The sequence below is a fragment of the Podarcis cretensis genome (genome assembly GCF_951804945.1).
Source record: "Podarcis cretensis genome assembly, chromosome: Z".
Taxonomy (NCBI): domain Eukaryota; kingdom Metazoa; phylum Chordata; class Lepidosauria; order Squamata; family Lacertidae; genus Podarcis; species Podarcis cretensis.
The window spans coordinates 12,624,497-12,650,388 of NC_137184.1; the positions used below are offsets into that span (position 1 = coordinate 12,624,497).

At 45.0% G+C, this 25,892-nt stretch overlaps 1 protein-coding gene across 2 annotated transcripts in view; it reads right to left on the minus strand.

Moving 5' to 3' along the window:
* Positions 1 to 298: 298 nt before the first annotated feature.
* The window catches only part of NSMF (NMDA receptor synaptonuclear signaling and neuronal migration factor), a 62,257-nt gene continuing 36,663 nt past the window's right edge, over positions 299 to 25,892 (minus strand). The window contains exons 5-14 of one of the 2 annotated variants that reach the window (XM_079961564.1): positions 20,960 to 21,012; positions 20,416 to 20,505; positions 17,355 to 17,476; positions 16,797 to 16,880; positions 15,459 to 15,492; positions 13,932 to 14,002; positions 11,857 to 11,936; positions 10,016 to 10,118; positions 9,225 to 9,300; positions 299 to 8,892 (exon numbers count right to left, since the gene is read on the minus strand). In XM_079961564.1, the coding sequence (XP_079817690.1) occupies positions 8,795 to 8,892; positions 9,225 to 9,300; positions 10,016 to 10,118; positions 11,857 to 11,936; positions 13,932 to 14,002; positions 15,459 to 15,492; positions 16,797 to 16,880; positions 17,355 to 17,476; positions 20,416 to 20,505; positions 20,960 to 21,012 (811 nt within the window). In that variant the 3' untranslated portion in view covers positions 299 to 8,794. The remainder of the gene's footprint in view (positions 8,893 to 9,224; positions 9,301 to 10,015; positions 10,119 to 11,856; positions 11,937 to 13,931; positions 14,003 to 15,458; positions 15,493 to 16,796; positions 16,881 to 17,354; positions 17,477 to 20,415; positions 20,506 to 20,959; positions 21,013 to 25,892) is intronic. The other variant, XM_079961565.1, reaches the window with a different exon arrangement.

Below are 25,892 nucleotides of genomic sequence, written 5' to 3' on the forward strand. Positions count from 1 at the left end.
ATGCTTATAGCCCACTTTTTCTTCAAAGGGCTCAAGGTGTTACCCAGGGTTCTCCTCCTTCCCATGTTATCCTCACAACAACCCAGTGGGGAATCTGAACCCTGGTCTTCCAGGTCCCAGTCTAACATTCTTACCACTACACTGACTCTGTATGTTCCAAATAAGTAAATTGTGTTCCGTATAATGAAAACACGAGTCTCCTAAATTCCTGTATAATGGGAACAATGCAGAGGGTGGCTGATAAACAAGGCGCATAGCAAACAAGGTATGTGTCGTGAAAAGAACAAAGGACACCAAATGTCAGTCATCCCCAAGGGTTCTTTTTATTAAATCACATCTGAAAACCTAGAAACTTTCATTTATTTCGGAAATGATAATTGAATACAGGTGAGTGAGACAGGAGATGAGAAGCCCAGCTTGAAGAGGCGGGAGGCGAAAGACCACCTGCACGGTGATGAACCAACAAGGCCAGCCTTAAAACTACTTAAGGACAATGAAGGAGGTTTAGGAACTAAGAACCGTGTTGCTGGATCACACCAGGGTCCCAGCCTCTTCTTCCCAACAGTGGTAAATCAGATGGAGCCATGGACTGAAAGCAAAGCTCCAGTTGTATCCAACATTCGCTGCCTGCTAGTGTCAAGGCTGTAGTGGAGAGGTGAACAACCTACTTATGCCTCTTGCACAACTATGGTGCAAAACATTTCAGTAGCAGAGACAAGTATACTGCTAAGTGATTTTAATTCAGCGCTACATTGGATACAACCCATTGGCCTTGGTGGGAACCAACAAGATAATTCTTATGCTCACATACCTCACCCTATACTCCTGAGGTCGGCGGCTGCTACAGAGAGAACTGCACATAATGCTATGGGAGGCAGCTCTCACCATCCTGACCACAGGCCATGATGGGAGGGACTGATGGGTGTTGTGGTCAAACAAGAAAAGGAGGGCACCCTGTTGTCTACCCTTGCACTTCTGTTTTAGCATCTCCCACTGCAGAGGAGGCAAGTTTCTTCTTCAATGGAAGCAGCTGTGTTGAAAATAGCAATTCCTAAATGCAGAGTTCGTTCTCTGTCCTTTAAATGTATCACAGCCTGTGTCTTTTACCAAAAGCATAACAGAAAACTAAAAAGCAGCCCAGTTCCAACACTCAAAAGCTTTCCAGTTTCAGGAGCTTCATCTGTGATGTTCCAAATATCTCTCTCACTGGGGGAATTAGACACAAGAAGCTAGAGTTTGCTTTCCTCTTCTGTATTTATGTTACATTTTTATATGGCCCTTTCTAAAAACAAAACTCAGAGCAGCACCCAAGGTTCTTCTGCCCTTAAACACACAATTTAATCCTCACAACAACCCTGTGAGGTAGGTTACGCTGAGATATAGTGACTGGCCCAAGGTCATTCAATAAGTTTCATAGCCAAGTGAGAATTTGAATGAGGGACTCCCTGGTCATTACCTGCAGTGTTGAGCACTACACCACACTGAATGTCTTCTGTATGCCTCCCCCAGTCAACAAATATCTCCTTCAGATTATGCAGGACAGGTAATACTATCCACTTGTTTGTGAAAAACAAAAACAAAAACAGAATCTATTCACCAACACAGTGTCCTTCGTGATAAGACCATGTCTATCAGTGCCACTAGTTTGCATCAATCCAACTTTCTAGTTACTCTCCAAATTGGGACATTGTGAAGACATTTAGCTAACTGTCATATTGGTGAAATGCCCTTGACATATAGCATCTTTTTTCTATCCCAGGCCTCAGTGTCACTCTACAGCCCACTGTGGAGAGCACTATAGATGCTCAGACCAACCCAACCATCCCTTTTTGCACCAAAAAAATGGCAAGGCTGCAAAACAAGCTAACAGTAACCACAGAATTTGGCACAAGCCCATCCAAAAGTCTAGGAATCTGGCCAAATATAATATTTCCCCTGTCCAAAGCTTGAGGCTCATAGCTACATCAGAGCCAGGATGCTATTTATGCTCAACAGAGAGAATGATCCTGGAGATCAAGATGGTAAGACATGGCATGGGCCTCACAAAATGGACTTCCTTGGAGAAGACCAAGGGCCAGAAAGAATGGGGTTATTGTCACAGGAGACCCACCTGATGTGTTATTGCTGTATACTGGAATAGGTAAGTTCTAATGCAACCCCAGTACAGTCCTGATCTTCAGTGAACAGTACAAATTGCCAATTGTGATGAGTAATGAAGTGAGGATAAAATGCCACCTTGTCAGCTAATCAGTTATTTCATTTGATTTTTTTAAAAAAGGGGTTAGGTTTGGGACAAAATTCAAAGGTTCATGGCTTTAGAATGCAGTGCACTCCTTGCTGTACACGATTTTTCCATGCCAGAAGCTCAAAAACTGAGGTACATGGTGTCCAAACAGAATTGTGTCCACATTGAGGCCACCTTCTGCTTGGGGACTTCCAGAACTGAAGCGCAGAAACACAATGGGGCATTGGGAAGAATGCAGTTGACTGTATTGAATGGTAATTTGTTATAGCTCAGTGAGGAAAACATCTTCCCATGCCGAAGATCCCAAATTCAGTTCCTGGCATTTTCAGAAGTAGAACTAGGAAAGACTTCTCTGCTTGAGAAACTTGGGAAACTGAGGGCATTCAGAATTAGGCAGACCAGTGGTCTGACTTAAGCTGGGGTGTTACTTATGTCACAAAGGCATGTGCCTCGCAAGATGAAATTAATCCGTTCCGTTAAGCTCTTCGTATAGCGGTTTTTTCGTCTTGCGAAGCAAGCCCATTGACAGCTTAGCGGATTAGCGCTATTAGCGGTTTAGCAGCTTTTAGCGATCAGCTGTTAAGCGGCTTATCAGCGGAACAGCTGATAAGTGGCTTAGCGGCTTAGGAAAAGGGGGGGAAACCCGCAGGAACTCGCAAGACATTTTCGTCTTGCGAAGCAAGCCCATAGGGAAATTCGTTTTGCGAAGCGCCTCCAAAACGGAAAACCCTTTCGTCTAGCGGGTTTTCCGTCTTGTGAGGCGTTCATCTTGTGGGGCACCATTGTATATATTTTGCAGGAGCAAAGAAGTGGGAAGCAATGGTTGGACACCAATCTCTTTCCCAGAACATTCTGATTTTGCTTGGTTTGCATTAAGAGGCAGTTGTGCAAGATAATTTTTTGTTCTGCCTTGCTAAGAGGGAATTTCAGAGAAAGCCCAGGAGCACTGCAGTGAATGGGGCTACTGTAGATTTACCAAAGTCCTCCCAGAAGATGACAGGAGGTATCCCCATCAGCCCTATGTCCACATGGTGCTCCAAACTGACCACTGCTGGTACTAAAAACCCACAAGAATTATGGTGGTTGTACCAGATTCATGTCATGTGGGGTGGTGGTGCTGAAACTGCATCACAAGAGAAAGCATGACTTTTAAAATAGGAAAGTACCCTACCTAGTAACAGCATCTCCCTATATGAGCTCCCATATTTCCATAGCATTCCCTGCACAAGGAAGTCCACCAATGCCACTTTATTGTGCAGAGTGGAAGGAGGCAGATAAAAACCTGACTTCTCAGAGACCTTCTGATTTGCCTTGCTTCTCTTTTCACTAAAGGGAATGTCTTTCATGAAATATTCAAATGCATAGTGTGGGGCTCTAAGTATTTATTCTGAAGCAAAACGAATTAGTTCTTTGCATCAATGATTGAAGATTTGCAGGCATTTTACGTTATGTAAAGATTATATTTAAATGAGTAACAAGTACTGAAAGGGATCATAGATCAGGCAGTGGTGCATCTGAAAAAGATGCATGGGCAGGACTATGCTTTTGGGAAAGGGTGGTAGCTCAGTCCTAGAACATCTCCCTTGCAAGCAAAAGGTTCCAAATTCAATCCCCAGCATCTCCAAGACAGGGCTGGGAAAGACTCTGTCTGAAACCCTAGAGAGCCACTGCCAGTCAGTATAGCTTTTCTCAACCTGAGGCCCCCAGAAGTTGTTGGACTACAACTCCCATTACCCCTAGTTAACAGGGCCAGTGATGATGGAAGTTGTAGTCCAACAGCCTCTGGGGACCCAAGGTTGAGAAAGACTGGCATAGACAATACTGAGCTGGATGGATCTATGGTCTGACACAGCATAAGGCCGCTTGCTATTTTCAATTCAGGGTTCATGGCAAATAGTCCTGTAAACATGGGAGTGTTTAAATGGTGCTGTTGTGGCTTCTCACACCATCAATCAATAGACTTGTTTTTGAACTTTACATTCATTAAATAAAAATCAGTCCTGCAAAGAAGTGACATTGTATTCTGCTCAAGGAAAGCTGAATTTTGTAAACCACGTGGATGATGTACTGTTTCTCAGTGTTTGTATTTTACAGCATCCTGTTTTCACTGCACACAAAGGGGAACAAAAGCTATTCAATGAGGCCACATGGCCTGAAAAACCACCTCTACCTCCAGTTCTAGTTATCACTGAGCACTGCCTGAGAAGTTGCAGCCTCATCATCCCATTCTCGAGGGCTAGAACCATGCTCCCATCCTATTTAACAAAACGTTTCCAGTGTGCAGTGGCCAAAAGGAGGGCTAAAAAAAGAGTGCCAGTGGGAAGAATTTTTGGGGTGAGGAATACTGAATTTGACCCCAAATTCATAGACTTCAGGAAGGATATGCTGACCGATAGATTGCAAAGGGATCTTTTGTAGAAGGCAAACTGGATCAAGGAAAGCTTGGGTGAGCACATTTGAAAGGACAAAGTGTTAAAAGTAGGGCTATGTAAGAGACTGGCAGAAATGAGAACGAGTGTCTGTTCACCACATCCTCCAAGAAAATGACGAGCCGATGGCTTTGAACTACAGGGAGGTAGATCTGGTTACAACATAAGGAAACACTTTCTTACCGCAAATAAGAGTAGAGGTTCATGGATAGAACAAGGTACTCAGGGAGGGATATCAATGTATCCCTCTCCTGGGTGGTTCTCAAAGAAAAGCATTGGCTCTGACGAGACCCTTCCAATGGCATAACTCTACAACACACACACACAAAGAGAGGGAGAGAGAGAGAGAGAGAGAGCAGGTATCTCTAAGGACTGTTACATGCTCACAACTCTTCCCTACATTAAGATCTGGGAAATCAGAACATACAACTGTCACATGAAGCTGGAAACAGCTAGAAGGCAGGGCTTAATTTTTATTTTTTTTAAAGGAACTAGACCAGGGCAGGGGCAGAGGAACGGGGCTGCAGTGGGGGTGGGTTGCCCCGGGTGTCACCAAAGGAGGGTGACAAAATGCTGGGCAGCACTCACCGTGGGGCCTGCAGCGTACCTGAGCCATGCATCTCTCCTGGGAGTGACGCAGTGGCTTGGGCGTCCACAGGCTCCACTCTGCCCCAAACGGTCTGCCTGCTGCCTCCCCCCCCCCCCAGCTATAGGGCGGCTGAGTGGGAGGAGGCAGGCAGATTCCTCTGAGGCCTCGTGGAGCATACTGCCCCGGCTCGCCCGCCCCTGGGGCACTGCCCCAGGCACCAGATTGGCTTGCTTCGCTGCTGGACCAGGATGGTCCAATGTGCAGTCTGCCTTTCTGGGTGGCCCATGGCAACATTCAATGCCCCCCTCGCCAGTCCTCTGCTGCCCTCCCAAAGCCCACCCGGCTTTGGGTAGGAAGTATGACTACTCTGACAGGGTACTAGAGTTCTCCCGCCTCCTTCCCAAAGCCTAGTAAGTGCTTCCCCAGCTCTAGGACCCACAGTCAGCCATCTTTGGGAAGGCAGGGTGTGTGTGTGTCAAATTTTGGCCTCCTCACCGCTCTGTATGACAAGGGCATTGTGTGTGGCCTGTGAGTTCTGTGTCAAAGTGCCCTTGTAGCCCACGTGGACCACCCTGACCTAGACAGATTTATGGAGGCCAAGTCTACCAGTGGTTATCAGCCACGAGGACTAAAAACAGAGCCTCCATGTTTGCAAGCAGTCTACCATAGATATTTGGATACTAGAGGTGAATTGGCAGTGGCTGCCACCTCCATTGTACACCCTGCTTACGAGCTTCTCTGCAGGGTCATTGCTGGGAGTGGTAGCTGGGAGATTGACTGCTGGATCTGACAGACTTTTATTCTGTTCCCCTGCGATGCAGTTCTTTAAGTGTGATTTCCTTGTGCCAAAAAAAGTTTATGGACCAGGCAGATGCCGTGCTGGCTGCCTGATCTGCGACATACAGCACAACGCAGGTTCTGCACTCAGCTTTCTCTCACGCTGAGATTTCCTGTGTGTGAAAAGCATCATGTATGAAGCGGTCCCCATCCCACCAAACTGCTGCCACTACCCTCACCTCTACGCAGAGGCTTTGTGCTAGGCAAGAGTGTTTGGTTGCCCCCTAGTGGCACAGCTAAGATGGTAAAACATTCCCACTCCCCACCCCCTCACCCCTTTTAAAGAAAAAATAGTCCTTTGCTTAATTAAGTATTTGCTCGACAGTGTCTGTGAAAAGCAAAAAATTGAATCAAAGCCTTGTCCCCTGCTTTGCATAACAAACAGCAATGAGCCAACTGTGTGGGTTAAACAGTCTTGAGTTAATGTTTTTCCTAAACTGTCTAACTTTTGTTCTTGAAATAGTTATTTCCAACTACTTTTCCGCTTTAGCTTCAGATCTTTTGATGATTAGGTTTGGGGGGGACACGCGCGCACGCGCGCGCACACACACACACAGATCTACAAATTCCCCCACTTGGATCTTTTCCCCCAGCACAATATTGAAATTTATGTTCTCCTGTGTGCGGTTCTCAACGAAGGATTGCCATTGACAGATAAAATGGCAGGTTGTAGAATACAGTTGCTGTACAGATTTACAAAAACAAAAACAAAAAAACCCTTCAGGTTTTGTTTTTTTAAAGAAACATATTAAAAAATTTCTTTATGATTGAAACAGGAAAATTCCAAAATCTAAAACACCCATTGCCATTTGAACAGTGTGGATTTTACAGCAGCACTCTCTTGCTACCTGGGATGCTCTCGTGAACACCGCTTCTCAGAACAGCTTTTGTAGCATTAATATGGGCAGACAATGAGGGTTGAGGTTCCGTCATCTGCCCTGGCAATGGTACAGATAGCAAGGGTGCAAGGAGACCATCACAACAATGGAGAACATGGGGTGGTGGACTTGTTAAAGTGGGGTTTTCATTTTACCACAAGAAAGATTTATAGTGCATATATACTTGTTTTCACTTCACAATCTTCTTAGAAACTAAGAAAAATAGGGGAGGCCAACTGAGTGCTTCCAAAGTACTTCACTTCATGGTAAGAAGAAAGACCAGGAAATTCCACCCAAAATAACCAGGGAGACTACACCTTTGTCACAAAGTGCAGGTTCCTCAGGTATTCATATCACCTGAACAGGTAGGAGGACCACAAAAAACCTAAAACGTGGCTATGTCACAGCACTTCTTCCAAAAGGTAAATAAGCACAGGTCTGGATCATCCAAACTACGATCAATCACAGATAATAGACAAGCCCAGTATGTGGTAAGAGCCAGTTTGCTACCAGCAAATTCCCTTCTCTGTGCAAAAGAAGGGGGGGGGGTGAAAGGGACACCATATCCCTATGTTGAAATTCTGAACCATACACAAGCAGATGACATTCCCTCTGTAACTAAGCTGTTCTAGCAGACATTTCCCCGATTCCTTATACAGCAGCCATCTTTCAGAGAGAAAAAACCCAAACAACTAGGTTAAGTGCAGCAAGAGAGAGTCTTTCGAAAGATGGCTATTCATTTCTAGTTTGCAATATATCTACTTGCGGAAACAGACCAAGATCCTTCTTGGCCATGTTGTTGTATATCTAAAGGGAAAAAAACGGCTGGCAAAAGAACATTTCACCAAGCTGCAAATCAGAAATTTGCTTGAAAGGACACCTTGACCCTCTTAAGAGAGCCGACAGTTGAAAAGTGTCCCTCCACAGCTAACCTGGAAACCAAGTAACAGCAGACATGCAGGTCTGCAGGAAAAAAGCGTGTGAGAAAACCATCCTGCTGGTGATTACATATATATATATATGTCTACAGAAGATATATTCCTATTTCAAATATATTTTCAAGCAGACCAAAAATATCTCATCTATTAGTTACTGATGTGTGTTTACAGCATTAGCTAATTAAATATTCCCTCTATTCATATAAAAAAGTTTGTGTGTGTGTGTGTGTGTGTGTGTGTGAGTGTGTATACATACACAAACACACAAACACATATACATATATATGTATATATATCCTATTAAAATGGACAAGATTTTAAAGCCTGAACTTCCTTTAATCCATTTCGGACCATTTCGGACCTCACATCTCAAAAGCACGTAGAGTTGAGCATGGTGTTCCTTTGCCTGTGAAAGAAGAGGCAACATCCGCACATGAAACCACAAGGCATTGCACACAGGCGATGCTTCCCCCATTCTGGTAGCACGAGAAGAAGGGGGCGGGGGAATAAAAGATGATCAGTTGAGTTTTTGTAGTTAAGAAAACCTGAGCTTGGAATGTCTGTTTAAAAAGGACCTGCAATGGAGTTTGGCCCTTCGTGATCAAAAAATCAGCTCAGTTCCATGAGGATATTTCTACCCTGTCCTGTTCCAACAGCGCTCCCTCCATCAGGCACTGCACTCCAGGTAAGCAGGCTGCACGCTCCAAGTCTCCTGACGTTCCGACAACACTCCTGTTTTGCTCTGCAGCACAAACTACCACCCCAGACGGGGCGCCTAAGGCCTCCCCTGTGCCTGCGAAAAGGTCTCTCTCTTTCCCTCTGCACGACACTTGGGACTCCAATAAAACCAACCCACTCTCAGCCGCCGCTTGCTTGGCTCACAAGATGTCATCGTAATCCAAAAGCTTGGAGTGCTGGCGGGTCTTCCAGAGGCGGTAAAGGCGGAAATCAAAGTAAGTCTCGATCATTTGCTTCCCTGGAAACACAACATAGAGAAGGCTGAGTCAACACCACGTAGCAAGGTTAGGTCAACGTCTATGGAAACTATGTTGGTGTAACCCCTTGGAGTCCACATTTCATGGCCCCATCTGCAAACTAAACATTTGTAGCTCTGCTATGCCACTTTAAACAGTTATGGTTCCCCCAAAGAATCCTGGGAACTGTAGTTTGTTAAAGGTGCTGAGAATTGTTAGGGAGATTCCCCATTTGTCTTCAATGAGCTACAATTCCCAGAATGGTTCAACGATAAGGCCCCCTTCCCAGAGGACTCTGGAATCAGCCCCCACACCAAGCAACAGAGCAACCTACCTTGAGCAGAGAGTTCGAGAGGAGATTCAAAAGTAACCCGACAGGGGTTCATCAGATTCTTCAGATTTTGGAACAGCTGAAAGGCAAGGGGGCTTCACAATCACTGATTTCTGGCCAAGGTCACTGTTTCCAGTTGGCAGCCTTGGGCAGCTGCCAATTGCACAGCATTTTGCCAGGGCCCACGGCTGGTGGAGCACAGGAATCTGCCTTCTACTAAGCCAGGCCACCAGCCCATCTAGCCCAGTATGGTCTACACTGACTGCCAGCAGGGTTTAAGGCGTTTCCTAGCACTACCAAGAGATGCCATTGGAGACTGAACCTAGGACCTTCTGCATGCAAAGCAGATGCTCTGCCACTGAGCCATGGCTCTTCCCCACTACCCAGTATGTTTCACTACTGTGCTATCAGAGACAGTAAGACTTTGAGAAGTTATATCCAGAAAAGAACAGCACAGGCCTGGCCTGCACGCTCCATGGAAACTCTTGCCTATCTGGGATGTAAACTGTTGTAAACTTATCGTCATGCTTCTTGCTTGCTTTGAAGGGAGGATGGAATAGGGGGTGTACATGTGTGTGCACATGTAGTAACTGATTTGCATAGCTGGGATGTGGCTTACTGTGCAGAGGTACAAATCACATCCATTGCCCCACCCACTTTTTCCTTTGGTCCCGCCCACCACTGGCCTGTGGGTTTCTTACAGTGAAACATGGCCCTCAGAGGTCGAAACAAGTTCCCCAAAGCTGTGCTGGAGCTACCTGGAGCCTCTCTGGGGAACAAGGCGCAAGCCTTACCTTCTCTCCATTGTGGTTCCCGAGCACATAGCACCCCATTATGTGAATGACGTTTGGCTCTGGGTTCAGCTTGCTCATCAGGTGCCCCAGCCGCTTCCAGAAACTGGGGGGGGGGGGGGGGGAGAGAGAGAGAGAAGATGGAAGAACCCGTTAGTCACAGAGGGGTCCTGTCAATTGCCACATGACCTTTCCTGGCTGGCTGGTTGCTTAATGCGTAAAGTGCAGGCGAATGGAACTTGCCCCCACCATGCCTGGGCTCAGAGACACCCACCACCAACACAAAACAGACTGAAACCTTCCTTGGGAGGTTGTGGACTTTCCTTCCTTGGAGGTTTTTAAGCTTTAGCTGAGATTCCTGCATTGCAGAAGGTTGGACAGTTCTCTGACCAAAAACATGTGTGGGCAGTCCGTTTTGGGAGCCCTCCTTTTTTTATGGTGTGTTCACGATGATCTGTGCTTATGTTGGTATTGGGACAGTTATATGTGGTCCCACTTTCAATAATGTTCATGCAAACCAGGATTGGTGGGGAGTTCAGTCCCACTTTGTGTGGTATTTCCCCTGCCTCCCCCAGTGGGTCAACTCTATTGACAGGTGCAAAGGACTGCCCACCTGGCACCAGAGTGATGTCAGATGATCAACAGCTGGGTGGTCAAAGCTGGTCTGCTGGGGTGGCAAGATATCAATATCTGGATCAATGGATCAAAAAGGTTTCCCCACCCATACCTTAACCCAGTGATTCACAACCCACTCAGGAAGATAATAACAAAAAAAAATCCCAAACAATTAATTGCACGTTTATTTAAAATCCAATGAAAACTATCTAGTTTAATTAATTCAACAAAATTGATGAACTTGATCCAGTGACACCAGCTTTTCAAAGTTTGATAGTCATTTACACCATCAGCATTCTCCTTCCAAGTCCTTGCCTCTTAGTAATTCCACTGCCCACCCAGTGGAATTTGGGAACCCGTTTTAACCCACTGTTTCACCTCTGAATTCAAACAGTTGTTTCCCTCCCATGGCCACTTCTGCAGATCATTCACTGGTGCCTGGTCTGCTGAAGTCTTTACCCACTAGTTGCACCAGTCGTGCTGTTATGATTTTAGTATTGATGTGTTACTTGGTGTTTTTTTGTTGGCTATGTATTTTTATTGGCAATGAGTTTTATTTTATGGGCAATCAATCTGTAGCTCGCTCTGGGATCATCTTCTACGGAGAAGAGTGGGGTAGAAATATTTTAAATAAATAAATGTGTTTGAAGGGTAGGACAAAAACCATGTAAGACAGTCAGCCAAGGGTGATTGATTCTGGGCCAACACATCCCAGATTCTGCACCAGAGAGATCTGAATGCAGCGATCCATACATAAATCCCACAAACATGAATGTATTTGCTTATTTATTTTATGCTGTTTAATGAGCTGCAGGAGGTTGGACTAGGTGATCCTTGGATTCCCTTCCAGTTCTATGATTCTATTTTGCTACTCAGGAGGGGAGAGTTCTATTGGAGGTCATGAAAGCTTGCTTTCTCCCAATCAACAACAATCTGGAAGCTTCTCCAGATTCCAAATTCTATGCAAAACCCTGCACAATTGCTGTGAACATGTAGAGATTTCGGACAGCCAAAATGGACGGGCAATTTTCTGCAGTCCTAAGAACTGGAATCTATATTGTTGTTATTATTAGAATTTATAAACTGCCCTATGCCAGCTGGTCTCAGTATAGTTCACAGTGAATGCTGAGATGCTGAAACTTTAGTCCAAAGTTCCACACATGCAGGATACACATAGCTGTGGCTCCCAAATGAGAAACAAGCAAAAAGTCCAGGATCCTCTCACTCACTAGATCATGTCTTCCTCCTTCTCCACTTTTGCAAAGGTGGCAACTTTATTCTTCAGAAGGTACAAGTGGCCTGGACCGCCCTGCAGGAAGAAAAGAGGCAGAGTCTGGAGAAACAGCCTGTGCGTGCTACAGAGGAGCTATTGCAGTTACTGCTTTTCCTTTATTATTTGGCCAGCTTCACCTAACAGGAGGCACTTATTATTCATTACATTTATTTGCTGCTTGCAACAAAAACGTCTCAAAGTGACTTACCATTATAAAAACATACGTAATGCTAAACTTAACATGCATCAAACAAATAAATAAAAGAACCATTAATTATTAAAAGTATTCATCTTTCAGTGGATTACAAAGGACAAATCCTACCCCACCCCGCCTACTAAAAGCTGAATAGGAGACCCCCTCTTCTCTTCACAGAGCTGCGATTCCCAGAGTTCTCTGGGAAGCACTGATTGTTAAACCACTCTGGGAATTGTAGCTGTGAGGGAAATTGGAGTTTCCTAAGAACTCCCAGCACCCTGGACAAACTAGAGCTCCCAAAATTCTTGGGGGGGGGGGGAGTGATGACAGTTGAAAGTGGTATCATAGAGCTTTAACGGCATGGTGCAAATGCGGTCTTAGAAGAGGCTTCCCCCTCTCTCACATAAGAGGAAACACCTCTACTAAGCCACTGCTTGCATCCTCAAAAGGCAAAGGAAGTGTGTCTGTTGCTTTAGAACTTTTGTTTGAACATGCAAATTAATCAATTAAAAAAACCATACAATCAGTCAACTATCATTCTTAAAAGCCTTGCTTTCCAGTGATTTAACACTGAAATTCTGCTAATGTTTACGCAGAAACAAGCCCCGCTTGAGTTCAGCAGGGTTCACTTACTTGAAAGCGCACCCCATGTTACAGCCTTCACTGATTACACTTTAACAGATCTCTATATTGCAAAAAAATTCAGTGGAAAAGTTGACATTACCCAGGAAGAGGGGCTGATTGTAAAACTACTTCAGGAACAGTAGCTCTGTGAGGGAAGCAAGAGGTCTCCTAACAACGCTCAGCACACTTAATTAACTCTAGCACCCAGAATCCTTTGTGGAAAGCCATGACTGTTCAAAGTGGCATCCTTGTGAATACGGACCAATAAAACTCCAAATATCCCCAGAGAAGAAGGTATTGCTGAACAAGAGAACGCCCACAGGTATTGGGCGTGTGTCTGATGGGGTGGAAATGTGAAAACTCCAGGCCTTTTGTGTACTCTGCTTTGTTTTGGAAATTTCAACAACGTACAATTGAAAAAGGATAAGAAGGTGGACCAGGCAACACACAAACAAGGGCTTTGACATTTAGAAGATAATAATGAGAATAGCCGGTCCTGATTAAGCCAGAGTGCTTAAGAAACATGACACATTTTCTAGGCCTTTGGAGGTGGCAGCCCAGTGGGGGTTAAGTATAGACTTTCCAACCTCCTTCATGAATCAGCACCAACAAAAGTGGAGGCTCCAGGAAAAAATCTGCTGTTGGTGGTTGCCAAGGGGAGGGAACAGACCTGGAAGATGGTACTGTGCAGTTTAGCATCTCTCAAAAATCAGGAGGGTGAAGCAGAGAGAGGAGTTTATGATGGGATGGGGGACCTCAAGCCCAGGGGGGTGAATGCAGCCCTCCAGCTTCCCCATCTGGCCCTCAGAACTCTCTCCAGGCCACACCCCTCACTGCTCCCTCCCCTGAGTGTGTTTGCCTGGCTGCAATGTGTCCTTGAACCCTGTTCACACCTTTTGCCTGCCCTGATGGAGGACAGAAAGATGTGTGTGTATGTTAATCTCTGTAGAAAACTAGCCTACTGTACAAAGGCAAAATTGTCATTCATTGCTCCGCCCACATTTGCCACTGGCCTAGCCTACCACTGTCATGTGGCCCTCAGAAGGCTGCCCAGAAAGAAATCTGGCCCTCGGGCTGAAAGGACTTATTCAGTCCAGCTTCTTGAGAATAAGCCATTAGGGGGAAGGGCTGGGGGAAAGATGTGAACGAGGCAGTGGTAAGTGAATCCAAGATTTGGGAAGGAAAGGAACGACCAGGGGGCATTTATATACCTGACAAAAAATCAGCATCTTCCAGATTTTGCAGCCCTTCCGGTAGATGTTCAGCTTCTTCTCAATTTCCTCTGTTGGAAGAAAGGGGAGGGGCAGGTGGGGTGGCAGGGAGGGAAGAGAAGGGTATGTAAGACATGTACGGCATGCAGGAAAAGGCTTTGACCAAGGTGCAGATATCACCATCATGGTGGAATCAAAGGGCTGGTCCATAAGAATTTAAGGGCAGTCCTACTGGATCAGGCCAATGGCCCATCTAGTCCAGCATCCTGTTCCCACAGTGGCCAACCAGATTCCCCATTGGGAAGCCCAAAAGCAGGACCTGGGCACAAGAGCAGCATTCTACCCTCCTGTGAGTTCCAGCAACAGGTATTCTGAATAATTGCTGCCTCTGGCAAATGGAGGCAAAGCAAAGCCATCATAGCTAATGGTCACTGATAGCCTTCTTCTCCATGAATCTGTCCAGTTCTCTTTTAAATACATCACTGCTTCCTGTGGCAGTGAGTTCCATAGTTTAACTATGTGCTGTGTGAAGTAAAGCATTTTCTGTGGTGCATTTAAATGTTTTTCCGTCAGCAGGTCTGGAGGGGAGGTTAAAGAAATGTCAGCATAAATACCCCTGCAAATATGTAGAGGTAAAATTGATTACTTGCGTTCTTATGCAGAGTTCTTTTTATCATGATATACCTAAGATTTTTTACCAAACTTTTTTTACAGAAATTGCCAGGATGATCAGATGCATCTTATGCTTCCAGATCAGAACATATCCATTCCCCTCTTCGAGGGTGGCTAATGTTCTCCTGCATGTAAAACTTGCCAGGAATTAATTTTAACAAACTTATAATTTCATATATATTTTTTTTGCACCCAGCATTTTATAACACAATGCATTTACTAGTAATTTGACTGCTATGGTTTTCTAACTTGCTTTGCATTACTTTATATATGCATGTAAAAAGTTTCTTTCTGAATACAGTGGTACCTCTGGTTACAAACTTAATTCATTCCGGAGGTCCGTTCTTAAGCTGAAATCGTTCTTATCCTGAGGTGTGCTTTTGCTAATGGGGCCTCCCGTTGCGCATGCGCCTCTGGCGCGCGATTTCCGTTCACATCCTGGGGCAAAGTTCACAACCAGGAATAGCTGCTTCCGGGTTAGCAGAGCTCGTATCCTGAAGCATTCGTAACCAGAGGTACCACTGTATTGGTCATTGGCCACAACAGAGAAGTTGGTTGACTGTCTACTCCTCTTTTAAAACCCTCTTTGCTGACTGAGGCTGAAGGGGATTGCAGTCCATCAGGCCTAAGAAGATTAGAAGGAGGCCAGTAAAAGGCACCCCTGCCCTTCCCCTTTTCTCTAGAGATGAGCTTCCTTTGGAGCTTGTGGAGTGTGAAGAAACCTTTGTCTTGCATTCAGAACCAACAGTGAAGCAAAGGTTCCAGCCATTTGTCTCAGGGCACAATGTCACCCACCCACCCACCCACCAGTCCCAGTCCTGTTCAATTCAGCTTAATTACCAAACACTCACGTACCCAAAATATCATCAAAGGTGGCATGCTCGTGATCCTGGAAGCAAACAAACAGAGAGGCATTACTTTTTTATTTTAAAAACACACCACATTTCAATCCATCAGAAAGGCACAAAGCTCATTGTGGTAGGCAGAAAAAAAGTGATACTAACTTTTTAAACGAGTTGGAACATTAGAAGGGGCCTGCTGGATCAGGCCAATGGCCCGTCTGGTGCAGCATTCTGATCCCACAGTGGCTAACCAGAAACCCATAAGTAGGACCAGAGCACAGCAGCGCTCTCCCTTCCTCTGATTTCCAGCAACTAGTATTCAGAAGCTCTTGTAGCTAGCAGCCATTGATGGCATTTTCTTCCATGAATTTATCCAATCCTCTTTTAAAACCATCCAAGTGGCTAGTCAGATGAGTGGGATACAAATAATAAAATTACTACTACTACTACTACTACTACTACTACTATTATTATTTAAGCTACCTCTGGTATAGAGCCAAAAAAGAGTTGAATTTTGAGCATGCCCTGCTATTATTATTATTATTATTATTATTATTATTATTATTATTATTTGCTTGTGCTATGCTGTAACATGCCACTGATGGAATATTATTTATTTATTTATTAATAACAGCACAGACCCTTCTTTACAGCTAACATTTCCAACCTCTGTCACATGGGAATAATCCAGGAAGAGAAGGAAAACAACCACTGTACTGGCCAAGTTCTCCCATAAACTATCAGTCAATGCCCACGTTTAATGTGATCTTCCACCAATCTTCTGCCTAAAATTTATTTATGGATTTGAGATACTTCTATCCCACTCTCCACCCAAAATAGAACTCAGAAACAGCCAACAGCATGGAGATTCAAATAACATAGAACAGCGTGATAAAATGTTATAATAATAGAATCAGCATAGGGTGCAGATGATTGGTTTAGCTTTACTGGGAATCTCCCTAAAAGAGATATTATTATTATTATTATTATTATTATTATTATTATTTGATGGATTTATAACCCACCTTTCTCCCAAGTTGGAATTCAACGCAGCTTACAACATTTAAACGCAACATTATAAAATGCAAAGCGACACAACCAAACTAATTGAAAACAATGGTTAAAATACATCAGAACACATTTGGAACCAGCAATTTGTCATGGTTTGCCCTGACAGCAGCCCAGTGATCAGCATTGCCTGCTCCTTAGGTTCCAAAGACCTTTCTGACCAGACTAACCTCCCTTGGGAGGGAATTCCTTAATATACGCTTTCTGGCACTTGGCAAAGTGATGCCCCTTCAGAAACTTACTAAGTTGAAATGGACCATTGAGGTCTTGTGCTATGACTTACATAGAGGATGGGGATAATGGACTGGTCATCCCGGCGGATGATCGTCGGAACATACTCAGCTTTGGGCACCTTAGAGGAAATGAGCTGGAAAAATTGAAGGAGAAAGAAAGAAGGAGAGACAATTAAAATGAGCACAGCAGGGAGGTGGGGAGTGGCAGGGGCAAGTGGACAAGGGCCACATCCCATATATGGAGGCCTGAACTGGTTAATTCTTTATTCTACAGGACAACCCCACAACCACTTGTCTCCTCAGCTCATACCCCTCATTGGCCCTGCTTCACTGTATCCTTGAATAAGGCTTTTGCCTAGCTGAGATCATGCTTCCTGCCTGCCTGCCTGGAGGACAGAGAGGGGTGAGCATGTCTGAGTGTCTAGCAACCAACCTACTGCACAAAAATGAATTTTTTTCCTCCATTGCTCTGCTCACTTTTGTCTCTTGGTCTGCTGGCATGCGGACCCCAGAAGTTTTCCTGTGATGGGATGTGGCCCTTGTACTGATGAGCACTCCCCACTTCTGCCCTTGGCAGCTGCCCGTACTGCTTTTTGGGTATTGCTCACCATAATCTTGGGTGGGATGAAGTCTTCCCCACTGCAGGCTGCAGCCTCAAGCTCTTTCTCTGCCTCCCAGTTCAAGTCAACGCCCTTGTCAAGTGCACAGCAGGAATCCTGGAGCTCATGGCCTGTGAGATACAGAGGGAGAAGCATTGCAGAGGGGTCCTTATGCACACAAACACACACATACAATGTTCTAAAGTGTTCTGGTTAAGAGGGGGCCCACATGCACATTGGCCTCCTTCCTCACATGATCAGACCAGCAATTAAGATGCCCCAACAGATGATCAAAGATGAAGCCCGGAAGATGCCTGCCATCAATTCTGAAAAAAGGGGAGACCAAAACATCAGAAGCTGGTTGCTGCCTTCAGGATGCAGATTCTGAAAGAGTTATGTTGGCTGAGCATTCCCCTTTGAACCCAATTCAAGGATGCTTATCTTCCTGTCTTACTTAGTTTGCTAATACTTGCCTAATACCAAGGACTTCCTAGGGGGCTTACAGCAGGGTTAATCTTTAGAGGGGGCTCCTCAGAAGTATGTGGAATGACGGCATGGGTGAGAGCTTTCTCTGTGGAAGCTCCTTTGTGGTGGAACTCCCTCCCCATACAGAGGTGTCCATCATCTTGGACTTGACCGGTTGACAGCGACACATGAATAGACCTTTTCAGTGGTGGTTTCCCCTTTGTGGAATGTCCTCCCTTAGAAAAGGGCATCTGTCTCCAGCATTCTTAACTTTCAGGAGTGATTTGAAACATTCCTGTCTACACAGGTGTTTGGTGGCTGAAGAATACTGTTCCTGGTATCTTCAAGATCACTGGATGAAAGTATGTTTTTAATTCTATTTGCTTCTAGAATGTTTTAGGTGTAATTGTCTTTAGAATGCTTTAATCAGAATGTGTTTTGTTTTGCTTTGTTTTCATCTTTAAATCTGTTTGCTGCCCTGGGCTTCTGGGCAGGATATAAATTTATTAAGTAATAAAAGTATTATAACCTTTGTCACAGAGCTTTCGCCATTTGCCGAAGATGAACCTCTTTGCTCTGGTCTTTGACAACTAAGATTCCTTTGCTTTAAGGAACCCATAATCTTGAGTTGAATTTATACTGTTCTGTTCCAGTTGGAATGTTTCAAACTTCTTTAAAATCACTATTAACTCTTTTGATCTATTTTTATACCTATGTATTAAAATTACAAGCCACTCTAGGACCATAGGATGAAAGGCAGGTAAGAAATCTTATAAATGAATAAAGTGGTGATACCACAGAGGTTCATTGGTGGAATGGTCTCTCCTTGTCACTCTGACTGGCACTGCTATCATGACAATGAGAGCTAGTGTGATGTAGTGGTTAGAGTGTCAGACTAAGACCTGGGAGACTAGGGTTCAAATCCCACACTCAAGCATGAAGCTCACTAGGTGACCCTGGGCCAGCTCACCTACCTTGTGGGGTAGTTGTGGAAATTAATTGAGGAGTGGAAGAACCATTTGAGCATCTAAAAAGGTTTTACTATGCTGCCGTTGATACTTAGCTGTCTCTATTTACTCTGATGCAGAGTTTTGCGGTATTATAATTTTATTGTGTGGTTTGCTTATATTATGTGTGATACCTCTTGCTATCTCTATATACCAGGGCTGGGGAGCCTTTGGTCCTCCAGAGGTTGTTGGGCTTTGCATGCCATCAGCTCCCGTCATCATGGCCAACACTAAATGGGAGGATGATGGGAGTTGTTGATGAACTACAGCCAATTCCTGGCTTAGGCGCATCTGATTGATGTGTGATTGCACATCATGGCACCAAACCTGGAAGTAGCCCCAAAGCACCATAAAGATGACATGAAAAGGGGTGGAGTGGAGTCAGAATGAGTTGATGTGCGCTCTGTAGCCCCAGCACAAAATGAGGATTGTCTGTACAACTGTACAATCAAAGGTTCCCCAGATGGAGGATGGGTTAATAAATAAAGAACAAAGAACAAGAGGCAAGGCTGCATGTTTTTGGTGTCCTATCTAGCTCCAGCCTCTTTTCAGCTCTCAGGTGGGAAGAAAATGCAAGCAGGCTGTGCAGGTAACCTTGGCCTCATAGAAACAGTCTGTTCCATTGGGCCATCTAGCTCATTATTGTTTACACCGACTGGCAGCTGCTTTCCAGGATTTCCTATCAGGGGACATTACAAGCCCTAATAATAACAATAACAACAACAATTATAATAATTTTATTATTTATACCCTGCCCATCTGGCTGTGTTTCCCCAGCCACTCTGGGCAGTTCCCAACAGAATATTGAAAGCACGACAAAACATCAAATATTTAAAAACTTCCCTAAACAGGGCTGCCTTCAGATGTCTTCTAAAAGTCAGATAGGTGTTTATTTCCTTGACATCTAATGGGAGGGCATTCCACAGGGCGGGCGCCACTACCGAGAAGGCCCTATGCCGGGTTCCCTACCTGGAGATGCCAGAGATTGAACGAGGTACCTCAGCCCCTGAGCTACAGCCCTTACCAAATAAGAGCATAGCTGCCTGCCTTACAACACATCAGACCATTGATCTGCCTACGTAGCTCAATATTCTCTACACTGATTGGCAGTGGCTATCCAGGATTAGAGGAAGAATGTGTGTATCAACCCAACCTAGAGTTGCTGGGGGCCTTCGGACCTTCTGAATGCAAAGTAGACACACTGTCACTGAATCATTATTCTTTAGTTCTCATGATTCTGAATAGGAGGAGCTGGGGCCTGAACCTGGGAGGCTTTACCTGTCCCCAAGCAGAACCCGCTTTCAAGGAAGCTCAGAGAGACAGATACTCTCTCACCTCCATTCTAGCTGTTGTGAGAGGCCGCCCTCTGCAACTCACACACAGACCAACAAATTTAAACACCCTAAGACAGCAGCATCACAGCTTAATCCCCACAGCAAGTCAGACAGAACAGGACTCTGGGGAAACCTAAGGGTTAGTTGGAATTGTTCACACGGATGGCCCAGTGACTAAGCCCATGCCAAACCAGTTTGACTTTGGGTTTTGGAAGGTAGGGAACTGGAGGGGAGGTTCATCGAGGACACAACAAAGGAACGTACTTTCTCGGGAATCATTGAGGTTTTCGGGCTTAATGGGAGTGGGGTCGCTCCAGGACCGGCTGAAGCTCCTCTCTCGGCGCTCGGCAAAGGCTAAAAAAATTAAATAATGGCAATAAGGGACTAAATTATCACAACTTTCTATACGACCAGCCAAAAGAAAAACCACCACACCGCCCTGGCTCACAATCTCATGCTCTTTAGGCACACTCTGTAACAGCTAGAGCAGGTGAACAAGAAAAAAAGGAAGGCTACATTCATGGATCGGTCTGGATGAGAAAGCGAGGCACAGGGAGGGAAAGTGAAGCAAGACAAGAGCAGCTATCTGGGGCAGGGACAGGGAACTTCTATGGCCCTCCAGGTTTTGCTAAGCTAGCAACTCCCAACACCCTTGACCGTTGGGCCCTGCTGTCTTGCAGAGAGTGGTGAGTCCAACAGCATTTGGAAGGCCACAGATTCCCCTCTGCTTCCCCAGTCTAGGAGATCTAGGGCTCCAGGACGTGATTCAACACAGCACACCCTGCACCACCTCCATCCCCTCACTCACTCTGCGCCTTCATGCGGCGGCTCCCCACCATCCGCAGATGCTTCCTGAAGTTTCTGGAAGAAGCAGAACAAAGAGAAGGTGGTCAATACTGAGGAGCCAAGAAGACCGTGATGTGGGCCATTTCCCAGAAGGTATCATGGTGGTAAATACATCAAGCTGTATATAGAAAGAGATTTGGAGGTGTGTGTTTTTTGTGGAGGGGAGATCAGCCACAGAAAAAAAGGAATCTTTGCACCAAACACCTCCCTGAATATCTTATTAACTTCCTATTGATGTAGCTAGATCAACCATAGCTGGAGGCTGGAATACATCTTCTAGTGTTTTAATTGCATATTGGCAGAAGCATGTTTGGCGTTATGTGCTCATGGAAAGATTGATGCATGATAAACGGAATGCAAGAGAGCAAACTACATCCAGGCCATGTTCACACCACACATCTAAAGTACCATGATACCACTTTAAACAGTCATGGTTTCCCTTAAAACAATTCTGGGAGCTGTACTTTGTTAAGGGTGCTGAGAGTTGTTAGAAGATCCCAGTTTCCCTTCCAGAGCTACAATTTCCACAGTGGTTTAACAGTCAATCCCTCTTCCTAGTGAGCTCCATGAGGGGGGAAGAGGGATCTCTTAAGAACTCTCAGCACCCTTAGCAAACTATAAGCCCCAGAATTCATTGGGAGAAGTCATAAGGTAAAGGTAAAGGGACTCCTGACCATTAGGTCCAGTTGTGACCGACTCTGGGGTTGCGGCGCTCATCTCGCTTTATTGGCGAGCAAACCAGAGCAGCGCACGGAAACACCGTTTACCTTCCCGCCGGAGGTATCTACTTGCACTTTGTGCTTTCGAACTGCTAGGTTGGCAGGAGCAGGAACCGAGCAACGGGAGCTCACCCGGTCGCGGGGATTCGAACTGCCGACCTTCAGCAAGTCCTAGGCTCTGTGGTTTAGAGCACAGCGCCAGCCGCGTCCCGGGAGAAGTCGTAGTAGCTTTTAAATGTGTGGTGTGAATGTGGCCCTAATCAATTTGACACAATACCGTTTCCGTTCCTAACTTTTGTAAATACTTCTCTTGAGAATTTATGTTCTCAGTGACCCATGCAGAGTTTCGAAGGGGTGATATCAGATAGCTGTTTTACTCATTGTTTATCTGATTTCAACATTTATCACCTTCTTTCCAAGTATATACCGTAGCAATGACACAGAAGGAATTGGTAGCCGTTTTGTTATTGCTGTTTTTTAGGGGGTCACAATTTGCAAAACAGAACCATTATTTTAAAAATAAAATAAAAGTATGTCTACACCACTTTTGGAGCTGCTTAGGATCCTGAACAAATGCTCATCGAAACACAAACAAATCACATCTGGAGCAGCAACTGTTCATGAGAACATGTGAGCTAACATCTTGGGAGCAAAATGTGCATGTATCTTCCAGGGATGTCAAGTGGTGGTAAGTTGAAAGTACACCTTTTGGCCACAACTTGCCCCAGCATGCTTACATTCACAGTTGCCACTTGGGGGTTGCCATTGCTATATCTGTCTTTAGGAATCAGGTGCCTAAGTAAGGGAAAACCTGCTCTGAATTCCTTTGCTGGCAGAACACTGTTCCACAATTATAATTTTGGGGATGGGTCTTAATGCTTATTCCATGCAGATGCCAAGGATGAAATTTGAAAAGGAATAACAGTAATGCAGGAGAGAAGGGTTTCTGAGCTCTTAACCCGTGTGGGGCTTTTCTACTGAAAATTATCCCCTGTAAGATCACTGGTGGAAGGATTTGGAGCTCTTGTCATTTGGAGCTCTTGTCACTCAGAGGAGAAGATGGTGAAATGCAAACAGGGGACACAGAAAGGGCTGAACTCCTCAATGCCTTCTTTGCCTCAGTCTTCTCCGATAAAGAAAACAATGCCCGACCTGAAGAATTTGGAGCAAATGATTCAGCAGAGGAAACACAGCCCAGAATAACTAAGGAGATAGTACAAGAATACTTGGCTAGTTTAGATGTATTCAAGTCTCCAGGGCCAGATGAACTGCATCCAAGAGTATTAAAAGAACTGGCAGATGTGATCTCAGAACCACTGGCAGTCATCTTTGAGAATTCCTGGAGAACAGGCGAAGTCCCGGCAGACTGGAGGAGGGCAAATGTTGTCCCTATTTTCAAAAAGGGGAAAAGAGAGGACCCAAATAATTACCGCCCAGTCAGTCTGACATCAATACCAGGGAAAATTCTGGAGCAGATCATTAAGCAAACAGTTTGTGAGCACCTAGAAAGGAATACTGTGATCACCAATAGTCAGCATGGATTTCTGAAAAATAAGTCGTGTCAGACTAACCTGATCTCGTTTTTTGACAGAATTACAAGCCGGGTAGATGAAGGGAACGCAGTGGATGTAGCCTACCTTGATTTCAGCAAGGCATTTGACAAGGTGCCCCATGATATTCTTGTAAAGAAACTGGTAAAATGCGGTCTTGACTATGCTACCACTCAGTGGATTTGTAACTGGCTGACTGACCGAACCCAAAGGGTGCTCATCAATGGTTCCTCTTCATCCTGGAGAAGAGTGACTAGTGGGGTGCCACAGGGTTCTGTCTTGGGGCCGGTCTTATTCAATATCTTTATCAACGACTTGGATGATGGACTCAAGGGCATCCTGATCAAATTTGCAGATGACACCAAACTGGGAGGGGTGGCTAACACCCCAGAGGACAGGATCACACTTCAAAACGACCTTAACAGATTAGAGAACTGGGCCAAAACAAACAAGATGAATTTTAATAGGGAGAAATGTAAAGTATTGCACTTGGGCAAAAAAAATGAGAGGCACAAATACAAGATGGGTGACACCTGGCTTGAGAGCAGTACATGTGAAAAGGATCTAGGAGTCTTGGTTGACCACAAACTTGACATGAGCCAACAGTGTGACGCGGCAGCTAAAAAAGCCAATGCAATTCTGGGCTGCATCAATAGGAGTATAGCATCTAGATCAAGGGAAGTAATAGTGCCACTGTATTCTGCTCTTGTCAGACTTCACTTGGAGTACTGTGTCCAGTTCTGGGCACCACAGTTCAAGAAGGACACTGACAAACTGGAACGTGTCCAGAGGAGGGCAACCAAAATGGTCAAAGGCCTGGAAACGATGCCTTATGAAGAACGGCTAAGGGAGCTGGGCATGTTTAGCCTGGAGAAGAGGAGGTTAAGGGGTGATATGATAGCCATTTTCAAATATATAAAAGGATGTCACATAGAGGAGGGAGAAAGGTTGTTTTCTGCTGCTCCAGAGAAGCGGACACGGAGCAATGGTTCCAAACTACAAGAAAAAGATTCCACCTAAACATTAGGAAGAACTTCCTGACAGTAAGAGCTGTTCGACAGTGGAATTTGCTGCCAAGGTGTGTGGTGGAGTCTCCTTCTTTGGAGGTCTTTAAGCAGAGGCTTGACAACCATATGTCAGGAGTGCTCTGATGGTGTTTCCTGCTTGGCAGGGGGTTGGACTCGATGGCCCTTGTGGTCTCTTCCAACTCTATGATTCTATGATTCTATGGAGAAAGTAGAGTGTGTGGCCTTTCATGTGGCTCTGAAATGCCCTCCCAAAACCATCATGGTTACTCTTTGGATCGCTTTCCACAAAACTGAATGCACTTTAACAGTGAAACAGACTCCCTTGGAAAGTGGTGTGGACTCTCCTTCCTTGGAGGTTTCTAAGCAGACGTTGGATGGCCATCTGCCATGAATGCTTTAGCTGAGATTCCTGCAATGCAGTGGGTTGGACGATGACTCTCGGGGTCCCTTCAACTACAATTCTATTATCTATGATTCAATCCCTCTTTTCAGGGAACTCTGGGTATTGTAGTCCTCTCCTAACAAGTCTCAGCAGCTTTTCACAAATGACAGTTCTCAAGGTTATTTGGGGAAGCCATGAGTGTTATAACAATACTACTTTAAATGAGTGTTGTGAATCTGGCTCAGTAATGGCATAAAGAAGAAGCCCAGAGATGTAATTTTAACTTGCAGGGAGAGGATGCTCACCTCCGGCAGGAGATTTGGGAGTACCACTGAAGGGCAGCCAACTGTAAATTATTTGAATGTACAAGTCGGGTCTGCAGCAAAAAGCTTGCAGTTTACCCTTGCAGCCAAACAGAGGTGTGCTCTCGTTTAGGTTCCAGCCAGTCAGACATACCCTTCTCCAATACTATAAACCAGAGTTTCCAAACTGTGATTTATGGACCAAGAGTGGTCCATGAGCTTCATTGAGGTGGTCAGCGGCATGTCTGTAAAAATAAAATTTTAAAAATCATATAGCATACATGCCATGCACTTGAAGCACATGGCTTCTCCCAAAGAATCCTGGGTGCTGTAGTTCAACCCTCACAGAGTAACAAGCCCCCCAGCACCCTTAACAAACTCCAGGTCCCAGAATTCTTTGGGGGATAGGCATATGCTTTAAATGTACAGTGTGTATGAAACCTAATGGATTTGCTGAGACCCTAAGCAATCTTCAAGTGGTCTGTGAGGGGGAAAGTTTGGGAACACAGCTATAAGCAGCTGTAGGTTGTTCTCCCCCGACTCCATCCTCATTTTATGCACACCCACCTCACTCCCAACACACAACTTTCAACGGATGCCAATCATGTGTTTTGTTTGTTAATTAATTTTTTAGATTTATATCTCATCCTTCCTCCCAAAAGAACCCCCTCTTTTTTTACCCTCTTAGGTTTTTAAAAAAAGTTTCTTGTAATTGCGGAGGGGTACATGCATTCCCTTGAGAATGCTGATACGTAACTCCTTGTTTCTCAGTGGTCCCCGTTTCAAATTTCTGCCAGCCCTCACCACAAAGTTCGCTATTACAGGGAGTAATTATTAGGTTGTTACCACCTTGGGAAGAAAGAGAAGAGGATTTGGATTTTCTCTCTCAGGGACTAAAATGCCCATAAGGGATA